Source organism: Rhamphochromis sp. 'chilingali' (assembly GCF_963969265.1).
Source record: "Rhamphochromis sp. 'chilingali' genome assembly, chromosome: 12".
Classification (NCBI taxonomy): domain Eukaryota; kingdom Metazoa; phylum Chordata; class Actinopteri; order Cichliformes; family Cichlidae; genus Rhamphochromis; species Rhamphochromis sp. 'chilingali'.
In genome coordinates, this window is record NC_137939.1 from 14,951,645 (window position 1) to 14,969,201 (window position 17,557).

The following is a 17,557-nucleotide window of genomic DNA, read 5'->3' on the forward strand; positions in this document are numbered from 1 at the left end:
GCCTTCTTTACTGCGGTCACAGCTCATTACACCACATTCAGATGCTTTGATAACTTTAATGCAGTCAGGCTTGAAGTCATTAGGGGCACGGCTGCTTGGACACACATATATACAGGCAAACAACTGCTACCATCTAATTTGCCTTCCTAAACCACATCTCTCCACTTTGTGAACTGGGTGCCTATTAAAGCATTTTGAATGTAATTGGTTAATAAACAGCCTGGCTTGCTGTGTGGTTAGTCACATTACCATCACCACTGATCTAGTCTGCTTTGTGCATATACTTAAAAACAAACAAACAAACAAACAAACACAAGAACTTCCAGTTCAACTGTATTTATTGTTTACAGTGCGTGCCACTTCATCAATGCGCAATTATATATATATATATTTGTCTTAGCAAGTACATACAGGAAACATCAACGTCTCGAGGTGGAGAAGAGCATCGTGTTAAACAGTGGATGAAAATGATGATTGTGGTCAGACAACGCAAAGAGAAGCCTAAACCAGACAGTTAAAATACCCAACCATTCACTTCTCACAGTCAACAAACGGTGAGTTCAGACAGTTTTTGAACACATTATCAACAATGCCCAACATCCTGCAAACATACTTTTTATAACATATTCCCAAAAGACTGCTTGTATCAAATCAATGACAGAAATAGACAGAAAAGAAGCCTGACTCTCAGCACAGCTGCCGACACGCTCCATGAGGTGTCGGCAGCTGTGCTTTAGGCTTCGTGTTCGTGATGTCATACAGTGATAGAGGGGTGAAGTGACCTGGGGATGGCTGACTAAAGGATCCCTTTTTGTGGCAAGCTTTATGTGAATGATGAGATGACATAACACCACCCACTCAGACGGACACAGATGGAACAGAGCCGAGCGTTCACATTACCGTTAAGTGCCAATTTCAGGTTTAGTTTGTGAGACGTGACAAACTAATCCCTGATCATTACAATTCAAGCAACAGTCTGTTCTATTAGTGTGCATCTGTGAGGATGGTGAGGCGACACTGCTGCTGTGTGCCGGGGTCTACGAATCGTTCACGGACATGTTCTCTATGGCATCGGGCAGGTTCTGGTCTCCGCCGCCTCCTCCCTGCTTCTTCTTCTTCCCTCCTTCCTGCTGTTTCTTTGATTTCTTGGACATTTCCTGATCAATGGGAGCTGGCTTGACAAACTTAATGATCTCTGTCAAACCTGAAGATGGGAAAAACAACAAAAACAAACATTTAATATATCCAATATTTTACATTTCTTGTCTTAAAAACATATTTTCCCTTGTTTTTCCAACCATCTGGTAGAATGCACCAGAGGGTGACAGCTACGCTCCTGCAAGCTGTTTGCTGACAGTCACTGAACAAGAATGTTAATGGCGCACAGACTACATATAAAGTAAATAATATAAATAATAATAATAAATAATAAATATATAAAGCATGGATGCAGCTTCTGGGTATGAGAAGTCAAGTCTGTGGTCACGTTTCTTAAACTTTAATTTTTTTTAAATGGCCAGCAGGGGGAAGCCTTGAGCCTTTAAACTAACCATCTCTAATATAAACAATCACTGTCATGACACTGTGTCAAATATGATATGTAGAGATGTTAGGAGTCATCTTAGTTTAACTTGGGACAGAGGCAGGGTAGCAGTCAGTCCCTGTGATCAGCTTCAAGTGTTGGATACACATACGATTGACGGATATGGATGTTAACATGTACCTCTCAGCTGGACAGCACTTCCAAAAATGTCAATTTTTTTTCCTCTAAGAAAGCTGCAAAGCATTTGAAATTTGTTCCAAATGCTAAGTATTATATGGAGACAAACGCAGTTGAGATGATAGTGTACATTAACATCAAAAGTCTCTAGGTGCAGTAAACAGGTAAGAAAGCCAGCACAGCTTACCAGGAGGCATGAACTCCCTGAGCTTCTCTGGAACAATGATTCCTTCTTCAGTTTGGTAGTTCTCTAGGATGGCACACATTACACGTGTGGTGGCGCACATGGTTGCATTCAACATGTGCACAAACTCCGCCTACAAAACACACAGACAACGAGAGATATGAATTTAGAGTGTGGCTACAGAAAAGTGAAACGCATGTGCAGGGGGAAGCAAGTTAAGATTTTTCTGCTTCCCAGTAATTCGCTTTATCTTTGATCCCTTACGAAATAGCAGACAAGACACACAAACTGCATTAGTTCTTGTACGCTGTGTTGGAACTGAGCACTCACCTTGTCCATCATTTTTTTGGTCTGTCCGTAGCGGATGCGCAGCCGCCTGGCCTGGTAGTCTGTGCAGTTTGAGCAGGAGACCAGCTCTCTGAAGGCCCCTGAGCCGGGGAACCAGGCCTCCAGATCCAGCTTCTTACTGGCTGCATGGTTCAGGGCACCTACAGTACACATGAAGGAGAGAGCAGTTAGTTTATGTCAGGGGTGCCCAATCCCGGTCCTCGAGAGCTACCGTCCTGCAGCTTTTAGATGCATCCTTGTTCCCACACACCCGAATCAAATGAATGGCTTGTTATCAGGCCTTTGCCAAACACGATGGCATGCTGAAGAGGTAATCAAACCATTTGATTCAGCTGTGTTGGAGTAGGGATGCATCTAAAAGCTGCAGGATAGTAGCTCTCGAGGACTGGGATTGGGCAGCCCTGGTTTATGTCATGGTTGAGTTATAAAGAAATCATCTAAAACTCTTTCTGCTTGTTTGAAGCACAGTTAGGTGAATGCCTAGCAGGTAGTGCTGGATATTACGTTTATCTAATTTATCTACAGAAGGAATTCGGTTTGTAATGTTTCAGTTCCATCAGATAAACCACAAAGAAATTCATGAAGCATTTTCATACTGTCTTCATTTTTCCACATACAAATGCAGGTGACCCAGACGCAGCCTGGTTGTGTCATCTTCAACTGTCTGCTGTGCATGTTTAACTCAACTCTGTTCATGCTGCTTCAAACAATTCACCCCTAGTGGATGTTATACAGAGTTATACTGGACTGATAGTTCAGATAGTGTAAAAATCTAATTATTGACTAAATGAAGAACACATTTATCCTGTTTGTAATGCGTTCTAGATTTTGTAGGCCTACATGTGCAAAACAATCATTCATTTTTCAATGTCTGTCCACTGTGCTGAAAGTAATTACTGAAGTGGATAGTTCAAGTCATGAATGACTGTCCAACTGAGGGATGGTATTTATGTACAAACATGCATGATGATTGGTTTGGTGAAGGTCAGTCCATGTGTCTTTCTTTTCTTCTTCATGCACAATTTAAAAAAAACAAAACAAACTGTCTGTTTGTATTGGATTTCTTTTAGTTTCCAACACAAACAGACTTGATGCTGTACCTTCAAGAATGGGCCACATTCACGTCTGATATTTATTCCGTCTCACTTTAGGGTGAGACTGAATGTGTGTGGATATAAGAAATCAGTAATATGTAGTACACAGGATGGCCCAACAGTTGTGTTTCTTCCTTCCTACCAAAACACTTGGATATGTAATATTTATAATATATTTAAAGTTGTCACTTTCAATTGTGGTATGGTTAGCTGTAGTCTCATGGTATAATATTACTGTATTGCAATACAGTGATTCTGTGATATTCACAATGTGAGACCATCTACAAAATATAAGATCTGAGTAAATGATGGAGAAGAAAAAATATCCCTAAAAAATAAAAAGACCTGAATTAAATATTTATTCCTTGTATTGTGTTGTCTGTGTGTGTCCAGCAACTAAAAATGCTCAGTGTGGTATGAGGAGTGAGAGTGCATGTATTTGACCTACCAGAGACAATGTTGACGATACGATAAGGAATTCCTAGTGACTGGTAGAACTCTTCTGCTGTTCCTATCATCTCATCGAACATCTCCCATGATTTGCCGTCATGCGGTGAGGCATAGACAAACTGCTCAATCTACAAGCAGACGTAGAAGAAACAATGTTTAAAATTAAAAGCAAAAAGTACTTTTGTTATTAATGTTTTTGAAACTATATTAGTGTTAATCTGACATATTGTTTTTGAATAAAAATAAATTTAAAAATGTAATTATACAAAAAAATATCACAATTTCAACAAAACTGACCTTCTCAAACTGGTGCACTCTGAAGATCCCACGGGTGTCTCGGCCATGGGAACCCACTTCCTGTCTGAAGCAGGTGGAGAAGCCAGCGTAGCGGATGGGCAGGTCCTCTGGTTTGAGCCATTCTTCCCTCAGGAAGGCAGCGATGGGCTGCTCTGAGGTAGCGATGAGGTATTTCTCATCTATGGAACTGTCATCTGATTTCTCACTTCCCTTTCCGATGACCTGACAGAAACACGTAGAGAGGTTGAAGAGGGAACCTAAATCCATGTATAGACATATTTGTTGGTTGCCAATCTTCTTTTCTGCCACACTCCAATTATCTTCTACTGGATTCAGAGCAGGCAGGCTGCCCAAGTCCACTCAACTCACTGTCATCATCATCAGGATACCAGTTTGACACGGTTGGGACTGTAAATCTAATAACGAGAACTATTCACACAATATCTACAAAAATGCAACTGCTGCATCTCTAATGCACAGGTTTTATATTCTTACCACTTTGGAACAAGTATACTGCATGCTCCAATTCAGAGACAGTCTCCATACCTTGTAAAGCTCTTCATCAAACTGGCTGAGCTGGGCGACTTCCTGCATGACCTCCTTCCTCATGAAGAAAGGTGTGTACAGCATGGTGTAGTTCTTGCTGTAGAGGATCCTTAAGGCAAAATTGATCAGAGCCTGCTCCAGGAACACCAGGGGACCCTGAACACAGCAGAGAGGAGATAAACAGCTGGTCAGTAAAGGAAAGGAAGAGGAAAGGGAAACCTGGGCCCTGTTTCAGGAAGCCGGTTTAGTGGAAAAACTGAGTAAGTATACCCTGAGTTAACGAAAACTCTGGGTTTTCGGTTTCACAAAGCGAGTTCAGCTGAAGCCTGAGTGAGTCACTATGACGACACACTCCGTGAAGCTAACCTGCCCCCTAGCAGGTTTACTACAACTAACCCTGACTGTCTCCGCCCCTTTGTCGGAAACCTGACAGTAGGAAGTGTCGGACATGGCGTGCCACTTCCTTGAAGAGCCAGTAGATCGTGAAGCCCAAATTCTCCGCAGAGCTCTCCGCCGGGAGAGAGTGATCAGAGCGCGTTTGGACATTTTATCATTTCCTGATGATTTTCTGTGCGAACGTTACCGTTTCTCAGCACAATCTATAATTTATTTGGATAACATCCTCAGGCCATATATTACGCATGTGACACATCGCGGACATGCTCTCAGTTCATTGCATATTATTTGTATTGCACTTCGGTTTCTTGCAAACGGGAGCTTTCTGTATAATATTGGTGACGCTGAGCACGTTTCCAAGGCTACCGTCTGTCGGGCAGTCAGGAATGTTACAGTTGCACTGAAACGTCTCCTGTACTCGTCTGTGGTGTTCCCCGGTCACAGACCCACAAGATTTATCAAAGAGGGATGCCACAAAATTGCAGGTATCAGGATGACCAAAACTTAATGTATGATGTGGTGATACTTGGACTACTACTTAAATTGCACATTTATTTTCAGGGTTCCCAGGCGTGATTGGCTGTACAGATGGCACTCACATTCCAATCATTGCTCCTTCAGTAAATGAAGGAGACTATGTGAACAGGAAGTCTTTCCACAGCATTAATGTGCAGGTACATAGTTCCCTGTAGCATGTCAAACTAACAAATTATTTCATTATAGTAATGGATGCTAATTTGTGTTCTCTGCACTGTGAAGATCATATGTGATGCTGCCAACATTATCACAAATGTGGAAGCCAAGTGGCCAGGCTCTGTCCATGACTCACAAATATTCCGTGAATGTACACTGAGCACAAAATTTGGACATGGTGAGTTGAGAATACTTTAAAATATATAAAGACCAATTGCTTCAGGGACATTTGAACTGAAGTGTATCCTTCTGTCTTAGGAGAGTTCACTGGCTACTTGCTTGGTGATAGGGGGTATCCATGTTTACCCTATTTGCTTACCCCTTACCCTGACCCTGAACCGGGCCCACAGCAGCGATATAATCTGGCTAATTGCAGGACAAGAGCCAGAATTGAAATGACTATCGGAATGCTTAAGGCCCGGTTCCAGTGCCTGCAAAGACTCAGGGTCACCCCAGAAAGGGCATGTGACATTATTGTGGCATGTGTGATTCTTCACAACATTGCCACAATTAGAGGAGAACACTGTCCTTCTGAACCAAACATCAGCAGTGATCCAAACCATGAACATCCTGACCCTCCCACGGACATACAAGATGGAAGCGCAGTCAGAGACACCATATGTCACAATCATTTCCTTTGACCCATCACCTCAACATGTTGAAAGAAGAATAAACAGATTTTTTGTTCAACTGGCTTTATTGGTCGCCTGTATTTCCTGTACACAAAGTATTAAAAGATGTAAACCTCATAAAGTGTCTCTGTTGCTTCCTCCTCTGTAACAGCTGTCAATGTTTCTTCATTATTTTCCTGTAGTAAAGAAATTAACAACATTGCTGTTCTACTGTAAACTCATATAATCTGTGGAGTATTACTCACAACTGCATGTTGGTCTGGCTCAACAGGAGGCTGCACCAGATGCAGTACACCATCACCATCAACTGATAGAATATGAGGTTTATACAGGTCACTTATAACTTACAAGGGACCAAATGGCAATTAACAAACATACCAAGCACCTTACACTTCATTGTCATTATGCTCTCAAAGACAACCAAGGCTGAGGGAAGGCAAAATCAGTCGGAAAATAACTTCACTACAAAATAATTCATTATGGTAAAGAGTTTATCAAATGAATGTGTCGCACTGCAAAGGTGACTGTGAAGAAAGGATGTATGCACATCATGTATTATTTTGAATTTGCCCCTTATGTAGGCACTTGTGTCTTGCGGGGTTATTGCCTCAGAGGATGTCCCCGCAGAGATGCCTTCGGCCACAGGGCGCCCACTGTTTTGGCTGAGGGCCAACTGCTCAGCCTCTGTGAGTGGTGGTGGTGGAGGACCCCCACCTGTTTTTCGGGCCTCCGCTTTTTTTCTGTTGGCTATAACGGGCCACATTTGAGCATACAGAGTAAGCAAATATGTACTTGTAATGTGCTCAGATAATTTCAATAAGTGCTTACAGAAAGAAAATTAATGTAGCCTCTAACTGCAATTGATTTACATGGGACAAACAGACCAAGCACTATGGCTCATAATACAATTACACCTTACCTGTTTGGACTATATTTTTATATTTCATTTTTACTTGCTGCCAGGAACGTTTGGGGCCTGTTGGGTTGCACCTGCGCTCACATCACATCACAAAATAAAATGTATAAAATAACAAATAAAATAACATATGATAAAATAACGTGTTAAATGGGTGGAAATCCCTCGATCAATGTTTAAATTAACACTCACGCATTGACTCTGTCGGCTATGTTTTGCCATGCATGCTCCCTTTCTTTTGCAGCTGTGGCTGTGTTACTTTTTTCCGCGGAATTTGCATGTTATCGGCATATGCTGCCATCAGAATTTCGGCCTCAAGCGCTGTGAAATACATTGACCGCGCCTTCTTTCCCTCCGTCTCCATGGTGACTCGCTTAATCTGTGCTCCGCTTATCAGGGCTTTATGTATCCTCGTCCGCGCGCTTCACTTGGGGTTAAAGCAACTCCGCGTTGACTGAACTAATTGTTATCAGCCTTTCTGAAACGGAATATTCCGAGTTGGACAGTTCGGGGTTACTCAACCGTGAGTGTCGTTTTTCACTCTGAGTTTTCCAAACCGGCTTCCTGAAACAGGGCCCTGGTCATGCTACTATGTGTTACTTTGTTTCTCTACTTACTTTTCTTCATATGAAAACATACCTTGAGAAAATAACCTCTGCTGCCAGCTACAACTGCTCCCCTCTCGCCATCAAAACCATCGATCATGACCACCAGGTCAACATGGGAGTACTTCTTCTGGGCAGTGCAGTCACCCCAGGTACGCTCCACCTTATTGTCTGCATCCTGACAGCAAACAATAAACAATTTGATTGTATGATCAGAAAATCTTGAACTGACAAGACATTTATCATACTACCAGATTCTGTGAATTACTAATAAGGAAAACATGTGTTTTTATTTTCAGATTCACAAAAAGCTCAAAGTTTATTTGAAGGTTTTAATGAGGTGTTAAAGCTGTATTATGCTGCCAGAATTGCCTGAAAGCCACACTCTCCAAACCTCTGGAACTCTGAAAAACTATTGGAATTATATCAGTGTTTTTATGTTGTTTGTGAGGAGAGCACTGTTTATCTGGGAAGACTATAGCATATGAATAACTTTCACACGAATGGTGAGTGACCTTTCACTTTTGGGTGATGTGGACCCAGATTAAGCCAGCAAATACTCCCCACAGCACAATACATTAAATCAATTATCAGGACTTGACAGCGAGACACCCTGCTATTTGCTGGTGATCCAGTCTTGTGTCATCGAGTTTTACTTTTCACTTTATGGGTGATCAGCATTAGAAGGTGCAGCTGATAACAGGAAGGGTTAGCTAAATAAATGATTATACTTTTCTTCCCCTGCCTGCAACTTTTCAGTGTACAACACCAGCTCACTGCTGGCTTACAGGACCCCTCATGGTGGCTCTATTTCCCTTGCTATGGATGTGGTAAATGAACAAGGCAGAAAATTAGGACAGAAAAATCATCATGATATGATGGTGTTTTGATCTGTGCGTGGGCTGTGTCCATTTAATGGATGATAAATCAATAACCACATTCATTACAGACATGTGGATGTTATTTACAAAGAAAAAGCTGCTTCTAGCACTGACCATGTAGTACGATTGATGCCCAAACCAAAAAAAAAAAAAAGTCTAGCGGTCTTCTTTTCAGACATTCAAGATCAATGTTGGGCTCTAGTATTAACCCCCCCTCAAACCAAACCACACACCTCATCATTGCTGATGGGTACAGAGGGGTGCAAAAGGTTGCCGATCTCTCTCAGGTACTCGAAACGTTCCGCCTCCAGCTTTACTCTCTCACTGTCCATCTTCTCTATCGCTTCATCCACCAACAAACGCACCTTTTTAATCTGGGTTACTGTCAGGGCCTGGCACAGGACAAAAAAAATGCAAACAAGCTTGTTAGATCTGTTTGCCATCTTACAAACAGTTATGCTGTGTAGACAGAATAGTGCAGTCAGTCATACCGACAGAACTTCAGCCGTAAGAGACTCCAGGTTCTGCGCTTCTTCAGGAACAGCCTCATCCTCTCCAACTGGTTCCTTCTTCTGCATGAGCAACAAAGCAGAGGGTTAAAGACAGACAATGCTAAACCTTGTTTATTTCTGAAGGGACTGGAAAACAAATACAATGCTCAACAGTCCCCATTTAGTGTTATGTTGAAATACCTTCATTTTTTCCCCGATGCTTTTGCTGCAAAGGTTCTTTGCTTTGTTCAGGTTGTCTGCAGTGAAGCGGCCTGTCAGGGGGTAAAATCAGTGACTCAGTGCATTATGAGATTGTGTGTGTGCCACAGCAGCTGGTCTAATAACCTGGTGACATGATTTACAGTAACTAAGTATTAAACAGCCCAAAATAATAATATAAACATAACACTATCTTGGCAACTTTCATACCTGTAATGTACAGAAGAAATTATTAAAACTGGATCATGTTGACTATCTCAGTAGTCACACTACAGGGCGACGTTGACTTGACATGTTGCTGGCTGGGATTGCATCAGATTGACTACCCGGCATCGTTTAGCTAACCCGGCGTTAGCCAGCGTTTCCCATTAAGCTAAGTCAACGGAATAATGGGAACAGGAGGTTAACTAGTGACTCGTCTTGTGAAAATTTGGTCTTAAATAACTAGGTACTTATTAAATAACAACCACAATGGCTTTTCTAGATTTGCTGAATTATGCTAGCTGCGCTAAGATTAGCGTGCTATTCACATCTGGTTATACTAAATAAAATGACAGACAAACTTCAATGAATTGCTTAAGAAACAGTGTACAACATCTATCCACTAATCAATACGGCGCAAATATAACACACCAACCAGCACGTTTACCATTTAAATTACTGACTTTCATAAGTGAGATCAGACCACTGCAGTGCAGTGAGCTTTTAGCTTGCGCAGCAACACAGTGAAGCTAACAACCAAAAGTATTCCCTAAATTTATTCTGAAGATTTTATATTTAGTATTACAATGCGCCGAATAAACAGGTGGACCCTGAATAAGTCAAAAACCTTGTTCGGTCCCATTTCGGATCAAACAGTTAACCACAATTAAACTGTAACAGTTTAAAAAAGACATTTTGTTAAATGGAGTCTGGCGTGAACTCTTCTCCATTATAAGATTCATTGACGGCTACGCTAACATTAGCATCGTTAGCCACCGCGTTGACGTTAGCTGCAGAGTGACTTACATTTTCTCCACTCTGTGTCTGCGGCCACCAGCTTGTCAACCAGGGTAACATCTTTAAACCTCTTTCTTTGAGTCTCACGGACGACTTCGGGGTCGCCGCCTTTGTCGGTTCGAAACAGGTCCAAGTCGAGCACCATCTTTCCACGCTGGCTGTCAGAGAAGAAACCGATAGAGCTCTTGCCGACGTCGCCTCCCACCGAGTTGCCAGATTCTGTTGTTCACGTAAAAAAAAAAAAAAAAACCCTAACCACGTAATCCTAGTTGTACGGAGTCCCCGACGTCCATTGAGTTCTTTTGTTACTCCAATGCAAACAAGTATTTTAACTTGAATGAGATCAATATTTTGTTCATGATAAATACAATAGACCCAAATGCTCATGTTAACTAGGGTGTATTGTCAGTTTTTAAATACATTTAATTTATGAAATTAATTGTTAAAAAACATTTATACAGAAATTATCTCTGCTGGCTAATATGTTATTCAACAATGAAGTGCCACAAACTGCATTTCCTCTTATGTCTACTTGAGGCTACCTTGTGTGAGATTTCAAGTGCTGTGGGGGGCTGCCTGGTTAGTCTGCTTATCCCTGGAGGTGTTGAACAATATCAAAATGCATGCTCCACCAGTAGATCACAAAGCAAAACCAGATCAGGGAATTTCTAATTCATCGCCTGACGATCTGCCTCCCATCACAGCTGTTCCCTGCACCAAGCAGAATGAAGTTTCTCAAATACTCTTCAAAAACAGACCTTCAAAACACAGTTTAAATGTCTGGCAGAGCAGAAGGTGAAGACCTTGTCGATGGAAGCAGATCCTGATGCATTGTTAAAATGCTTTGAAAAACCAGGGTATTCTAGAATTCGAGGACAAACTCGGGGAGCATTTAACTCAATGCATAATCGTGATAAATGACTGTGATCTCAAATTTGATCAAAATAATTGGGCCCTGATCATTAAGTTTTTCTGGTAGAACCATTCAAAAAAGCTCTGTAAAACTGCTGTGGTGCAGCTCTACATAAGAGTCACTCTTGCATTTGCAAATGCAGAAGAAGTGAGTGACCAAAAAAAAAAACTAACTAACTAACTAATTAGCCAATTGAGATTGGCACACAGAAAAATAGCATAAATAAGAAAACATCAGCTTCTTCTTCCTCATGGGGAATAAACATCTCAGTTGGGACACCATAAAAACAGTATGTGTAAAACATGGGAACAGGGGCTGTCACAACTGGTAAGCACCTACTGTGTGTCCAGATGTACAAAAGAATTGGAAAAGTATCTGGAAACCTAAGCTCAGTGACTCACACTTGATCCCTGAAGCAAAAGCCTAAAATGTGAGTAATATACAACCTGGAGATGGACTCCTTTAGCTCAGATAATATGGCTCTCAAAATCTGCAGCACCTGAGCGACCCCTTCTTTGAAACACGTTCCGTTAAAAATAGGAAATACCGTATATTGCAATTATATTAGCAGTAATTATAATCATAACTGACCATTTATATATCCTACATTTGGAATTAGATGGTGTGTTCTCAGGGGTGAGAGACTGGTGGTTGGAGAAGACTTCAGAGGACATGTACCTGAAGGGAACAGAGGTGATGAGAAGGTGTTGCGTAGGTAAAGTGTAGAAGGACAAAAATACATATAAGAGTGGAGGAAGGTGCACACAGGTGAACTATTCTGTGCACACAGGTGAGCTGAGAATGTGCTGCCTGGCTTCCTTCTCTCCTGAGAAGAAAGCTAGGCAAAAATCGAAGTCACATTTTTCCTCTGGGGAGAATGTGACAAGGCAGCATCAGGTGGTAGTATGTAGGATGAATTTAGTCATTAAGAAGAGAAAACAAGTTAAGGCAGTCAAAGATTAAATGGTGAACATTGAAGAAAGAAGGATGTTGCAGAGAGTTCAGAAAGGAGGTGAGATAGAATTACTAGACGACTGCAGATGTACGGCTGAAGTAGGATAGTCAGAGAGATGAAGAAAGTGGACAGGGGTCCTGAGAGGCTAGGATTACAACAAAAAAAAGAGAGGTGACTTTTACAGAAAGACAAGCAGAGCCTGGACTTGCAAGAGAGTAGAGTGATTAAGGATCAAGATGGAAATGTACTAACCATTGAGGAGAGTCGCTATCTTTCTGCTGCTCCCTTTAGGGGTCACCACAGTGCGTCTTCTGCCTTTATCTCAGTCTATCCCAAGCATCCTTCTCCATTTTGTGTGACATGTTGTGTGTCCATCCTGGTTACTTTCAATGAAAGAGTTAGCATCTTAACATCTTCAACACAGACACACATACACCTTTGTTTTATTGGTAAATGTAAATGGGATTGCTTTTTCAAACAGGGCTGCTTGTTGCTTCAGGACCTGGACCTTCTTCTTCCTGGCGTTTGTCCCATGTGACAGGGTCAGCTTTGCGAAAAATCCGTCTCCATTTGGCACGATCGAAGGCGTCTTCTGGGGCGACATTGACGATCTTCATGTCAGCAACGCGGTTACTGGCCACCGGGCTCAAGCCTCATTGCTGTTTTTGCCACTGAGCTGTCGTCTAAGCGTACCACCTTAGATAGCTAAGGTCAGGACCTGGACCCCTGGCCATAATTGATGGCTCTGGCTCTCTACCAGAAAGCATGAAGGAGATTGAAATGCTAAATATAGATGATTCTTTTATTCTTGTTCTTTTGCCAAAAAGAATACACTCAAACATGGACAGACTTCTTTCATAAACCCCAACAAAGAAAGTAATTTCCAGCGTAGCAGAGGGTGTAATGTGAATATTTACAATAGACCCTTTTTCAAGTTTTCTTTGTTAGTTATTTGTTGATATATTAACAGTAAAAGGAAGTTCAACTTCCCATAAAATAATTTGTCCTTTTAAAAACACCTACTGGTGTTATGGAGGCATTTTGAGAATCCTAGAATACTCTTCTTAACCACGTGGAGGAAAAACTTTGTTTAATCATAGATGCTGATACATACAGAAACAAATCAAATCAAATCACTTTTATTGTCACATCACATGTGCAGGTACACTGGTACAGTACATGTGAGTGAAATTCTTGTGTGCAAGCTTCACAAGCAACAGAGGTGTGCAAAAATACAATAACATAAGACAAGCAACATATAAGAATGGCTAAATCTGAGAATTATATGAATAAATATATGTACAATATAAGGGTGTATGCATATTACTGAATGTGTATACTAAATATGTATATCTACGTGTGTGTATATATATGTGTGTGTGTGTACATATTTTACAAATAAATAGAGTAAACAATAAAATAAAAGTATATAAAATATACAGAGGTTGGTAGTTGGATATTGTGCAAAACAAGTGGCATTTATATACAGTATGGAGTGCATAATGTTGAAGTTCCAGTAGTGAAGGTGAGGTGTCTATGAAGTGTTCAGCAGTCTGATGGCCTGGTGGAAAAAGCTGTCTCTCAGTCTGCTGGTACGGGACCGGATGCTGCAGAACCTCCTTCCCGATGGAAGTAGTCTGAACAGTTTATGCTTTCCTCAGGCAGCGCTTCCTGTAGATGTCCTGGAGGGAGGGAAGCTCACCTCCAATTATCCGTTCAGAACACCGCACTACTCGCTGGAGAGCTTTGCAGTTGTAGGCGGTGCTGTTGCCATACCAGGTGGTGATGCATCCAGTGAGGATGCTCTCAATGGCACAGTGATAGAAGCTCCTGAGGTTGCGGGGGCTCATGCCAAATCTTCTCAGTCTCCTGAGAAAGAAGAGGCGCTGTTGCGCCTTCTTCACTGTTTTTGTTTATGTGTACTGACCACGTAAGATCCTCAGCCAGATGTACACCCAGGAAGCGGAAGCTGCTCACTCTCTCCACAGCAGCGCCGCTGATGGTGATGGGGGTGTGTACTTCTCTGCACCTCCGGAAGTCCACTATCAACTCCTTTGTCTTTGCGATGTTGAGGGTGAGATGGTTGTCTTGACACCAGTGGGTCAGGGCGCTGACCTCCTCCCTGTAGGCCGTCTCATCACCTTTGGTGATAAGACCCACCACTGTAGTGTCGTCCGCAAACTTCACAATGATGTTGGAGCTGTTAGTGGCCGTGCAGTCGTAGGTGTAGAGTGAGTACAGGAGAGGGCTCAGTACACACCCCTGTGGAGCACCAGTGTTCAGTGTGATGGAGGATGAGGTGATGCTGCCCAGTCTGACCACTTGGCGTCTGTCAGACAGGAAGTTAAGGATCCAGCTGCAGAGGGAGCTGCTCAGTCCTAGATCCTGCAGTTTCCTGTCCAGCTTCGAGGGAACGATGGTATTGAATGCTGAGCTGTAATCTACAAACAGCATCCTCACATACGTGTCTCTCTTCTCCAGGTGTGACAGGGCAGCATGGAGTGTCAGGGCTATGGCATCATCAGTGGACCTGTTGTGGCGGTATGCAAATTGCAGAGGGTCCAGTGAGTCGGGTAGTGCGGAGCAAACGAAGTCCCTGATCAGCTTCTCTTTTTTTTTTTTTTTTTTTTTTGCCTGTCCCGTTTGGCTCTTTTGCCCTCAGAATTATTGTCTAAAGGCAAAGAAAGATGCCCAACGGATTTACTTTACCAAATTGACCATCCCAGCCTTGCCGTAATGGTCCATTTGATTCACCTTTTATTGTTTATTTTATTTTCACTTGCTGAATACGGGACAGACTGGACTGGAGGAAAGAAGGGGAGAAAGAAAGAGGGAAAGAGAAACAGCTGAGAAGAGGGACGGGGAAGAAGGGCAAAAAACAAAAACCAACAGAATGGGCAGAAAAAAAAATGCATCTATCGATCACCTGGATCACCTGTTGAGAAAGAAAAAAGAAAACAAGCAGAAGAGAATAAACAACATCACAATGATATATGGGAATATGACAGTAAATACTAAATATTAAACATTATTGTGTAGCACATAAGATCAACAGAACACAGTGTGCTTTGAGGTAGGAGCCAAAAAGGGTGTAGTTTGTGGGTGTGATCACCCGTGTGTACACCTGTGAGCATGGACGCGCTTGTTTTTTTTTTTTTTTAAAAGGTTCCTTCATGTAACGATCTGCTAGAGGGTGTGGTGGGGCCACAGCCCCGTCCTCCAGGGCATGAAGCAGGTATGGAGGAGATCAAAACTCCAGACATCCAGAGGCCCCCAGAACACAAGAGACATGCAATGTTGCGTGGAGATCAGGGGCAGTACAGGGGCAGTGGTCCCCATCTTTAAGTAGGGAGACCGGAGGGTGTGTTCCAACTACAGGGGGATCACACTCCTCAGCCTCCCTGGGAAAGTCTATGCCAGGGTGCTGGAAAGGAGAGTTCATCCGCTAGTCGAACCTCGGATACAGGAGGAACAATGCGGTTTTCGTCCTGGTCGCGGAACACTGGACCAGCTCTTTATCCTCTCAAGGATACTTGAGGGTGCATGGGAGTTTGCCCAACCAGTCTACATGTGTTTTGTGGACTTGGAGAAGGCATTCGACCGTGTCCCTCGGGGTGTCCTGTGGGAGGTGTTGCGGGAATATGGGGTGTCTGGCCCATTGCTACGGGCCATTCGATCCCTATACAACCGTTGCAAGAGCTTGGTTCGCATTGCCGGCAATAAGTCGGACTCGTTCCCGGTGGGTGATGGGCTCCGCCAGGGCTGCCCTTTGTCTCCGGTTCTGTTCATAATTTTTATGGACAGGATTTCTAGGCGCAGCCAAGTGGCGGAGGGCTTTCACTTTGGTGGCCTCAGAATCTCATCTCTGATTTTTGCGGATGATGTGGTTCCGTTGGCTTCATCGGGTGAGGGCCTCCAGCTCGCATTGGAACGGTTCGCAGCCGAGTGTGAAGCAGCGGGAATGAGGATCAGCACCTCCAAATCTGAGGCCATGGTTCCCAGCCGGAAAAGGGTGGAGTGCCTACTCCGGGTCGGGGATGAGTTCCTGCCCCAAGTGGAGGAGTTCAAGTATCTTGGGGTCTTGTTCGCGAGTAATGGGAGAAGGGAGCCGGAGATCGACAGACAGATTGGTGCTGTGGCCCCAGTGATGCGGACGCTGCACCGGTCCGTCGTGGTGAAGAGGGAGCTGAGTGTAAAAGCGAAGCTCTCAATTTACCGGTCGATCTACGTCCCTACCCTCACCTATGGCCACGAGCTGTGGGTAGTGACCGAAAGAACGAGATCGCGGATACAAGCGGCAGAAATGAGCTTCCTCCGAAGGGTGGCTGGCCTCTCCCTTAGAGATAGGGTGAGAAGTTCGGCCATCCGGGAGGGGCTGAGAGTAGAGCCGCTGCTGCTCCACATCAAAAGGAGCCAGCTGAGGTGGTTCGGGCATCTGACAAGGATGCCTCCTGGGTGATAAGCATCGGACAAAAGACGTTGGACTTCTGGGACCATACGGCGCACCGGATTATAAAGTGCATTAAGCTGAAATTAAGCACTTAAGCTTAAAGGTAAATTGATTCGTTCTAAAATCCGTCATTATTATTTATAGAAAAAAAACAAATATACTGTATGTTTATTTTTCAAATAAATATTTGGGACTGAAAACTGGTTTTGATCTTCGGTTTCATTCTATAATACTGGACTTTTTTTTTCTTGAACTTTGAGTGTTTAAACGAGAGAGAAAAGTGGGACAATGTCGATGCCTGTCTGAGAAAAGTGTATAAAGTGAGTGTCACGGTTTGCCGGGGCAAGCCGTGTGAATAATAATGGATCCAAACTGCAGGCTGCTGAAGTGGAGGGTGAGTTTATTTGCAACCAAAAGGTACAACAGACAGGGTGGCGAAGAACAGAACGGTGAAAACTCTAAACTGGGAAAACTAAATAAAACACTAACCGGAATACGAACGTGATTTGCAGGGAGAATGACCAGAGAAACAACACAGAAGGGTGGAAGGGAAATAACACAGACGAACCAGCAATTACTATGACAGAAGACACAACTTAAATACAATCAGAGAACACAGGGAGATTACATACAGGTGGGAACACAGCTGGGAGTGATTAACATGACGAGACTAGGGAGGCAAACTGAAAACACTCACATAAGACACAGACCTTCACAATAAAACAGGAACTTACACAAGAAAAGACACAAACTAAGAAACGCGGACTA

At 43.0% G+C, this 17,557-nt stretch overlaps 2 protein-coding genes across 2 annotated transcripts; one reads left to right on the forward strand and one right to left on the reverse strand.

The window, feature by feature from the left end:
- Positions 1-320: 320 nt before the first annotated feature.
- sars1 (seryl-tRNA synthetase 1) lies at positions 321-10,687 on the reverse strand. The gene is made up of 11 exons (XM_080900143.1): positions 10,481-10,687; positions 9,455-9,525; positions 9,254-9,334; positions 8,996-9,154; positions 7,916-8,059; positions 4,640-4,795; positions 4,094-4,315; positions 3,795-3,924; positions 2,235-2,392; positions 1,908-2,037; positions 321-1,204 (listed from the first exon to the last, which is right to left on the reverse strand). Exons 1-11 carry the CDS (start codon positions 10,614-10,616, stop codon positions 1,038-1,040), a joined length of 1,554 nt encoding a protein of 517 aa, XP_080756269.1. The 5' UTR covers positions 10,617-10,687; the 3' UTR covers positions 321-1,037.
- LOC308408072 (putative nuclease HARBI1) lies at positions 4,847-7,901 on the forward strand. Its single transcript, XM_080900145.1, has 4 exons — positions 4,847-5,520; positions 5,597-5,709; positions 5,795-5,906; positions 5,987-7,901. The coding sequence occupies exons 1-4, from the start codon at positions 5,088-5,090 to the stop codon at positions 6,367-6,369; spliced, it is 1,041 nt and encodes a 346-aa protein (XP_080756271.1). The 5' UTR covers positions 4,847-5,087; the 3' UTR covers positions 6,370-7,901.
- Positions 10,688-17,557: the final 6,870 nt, after the last annotated feature.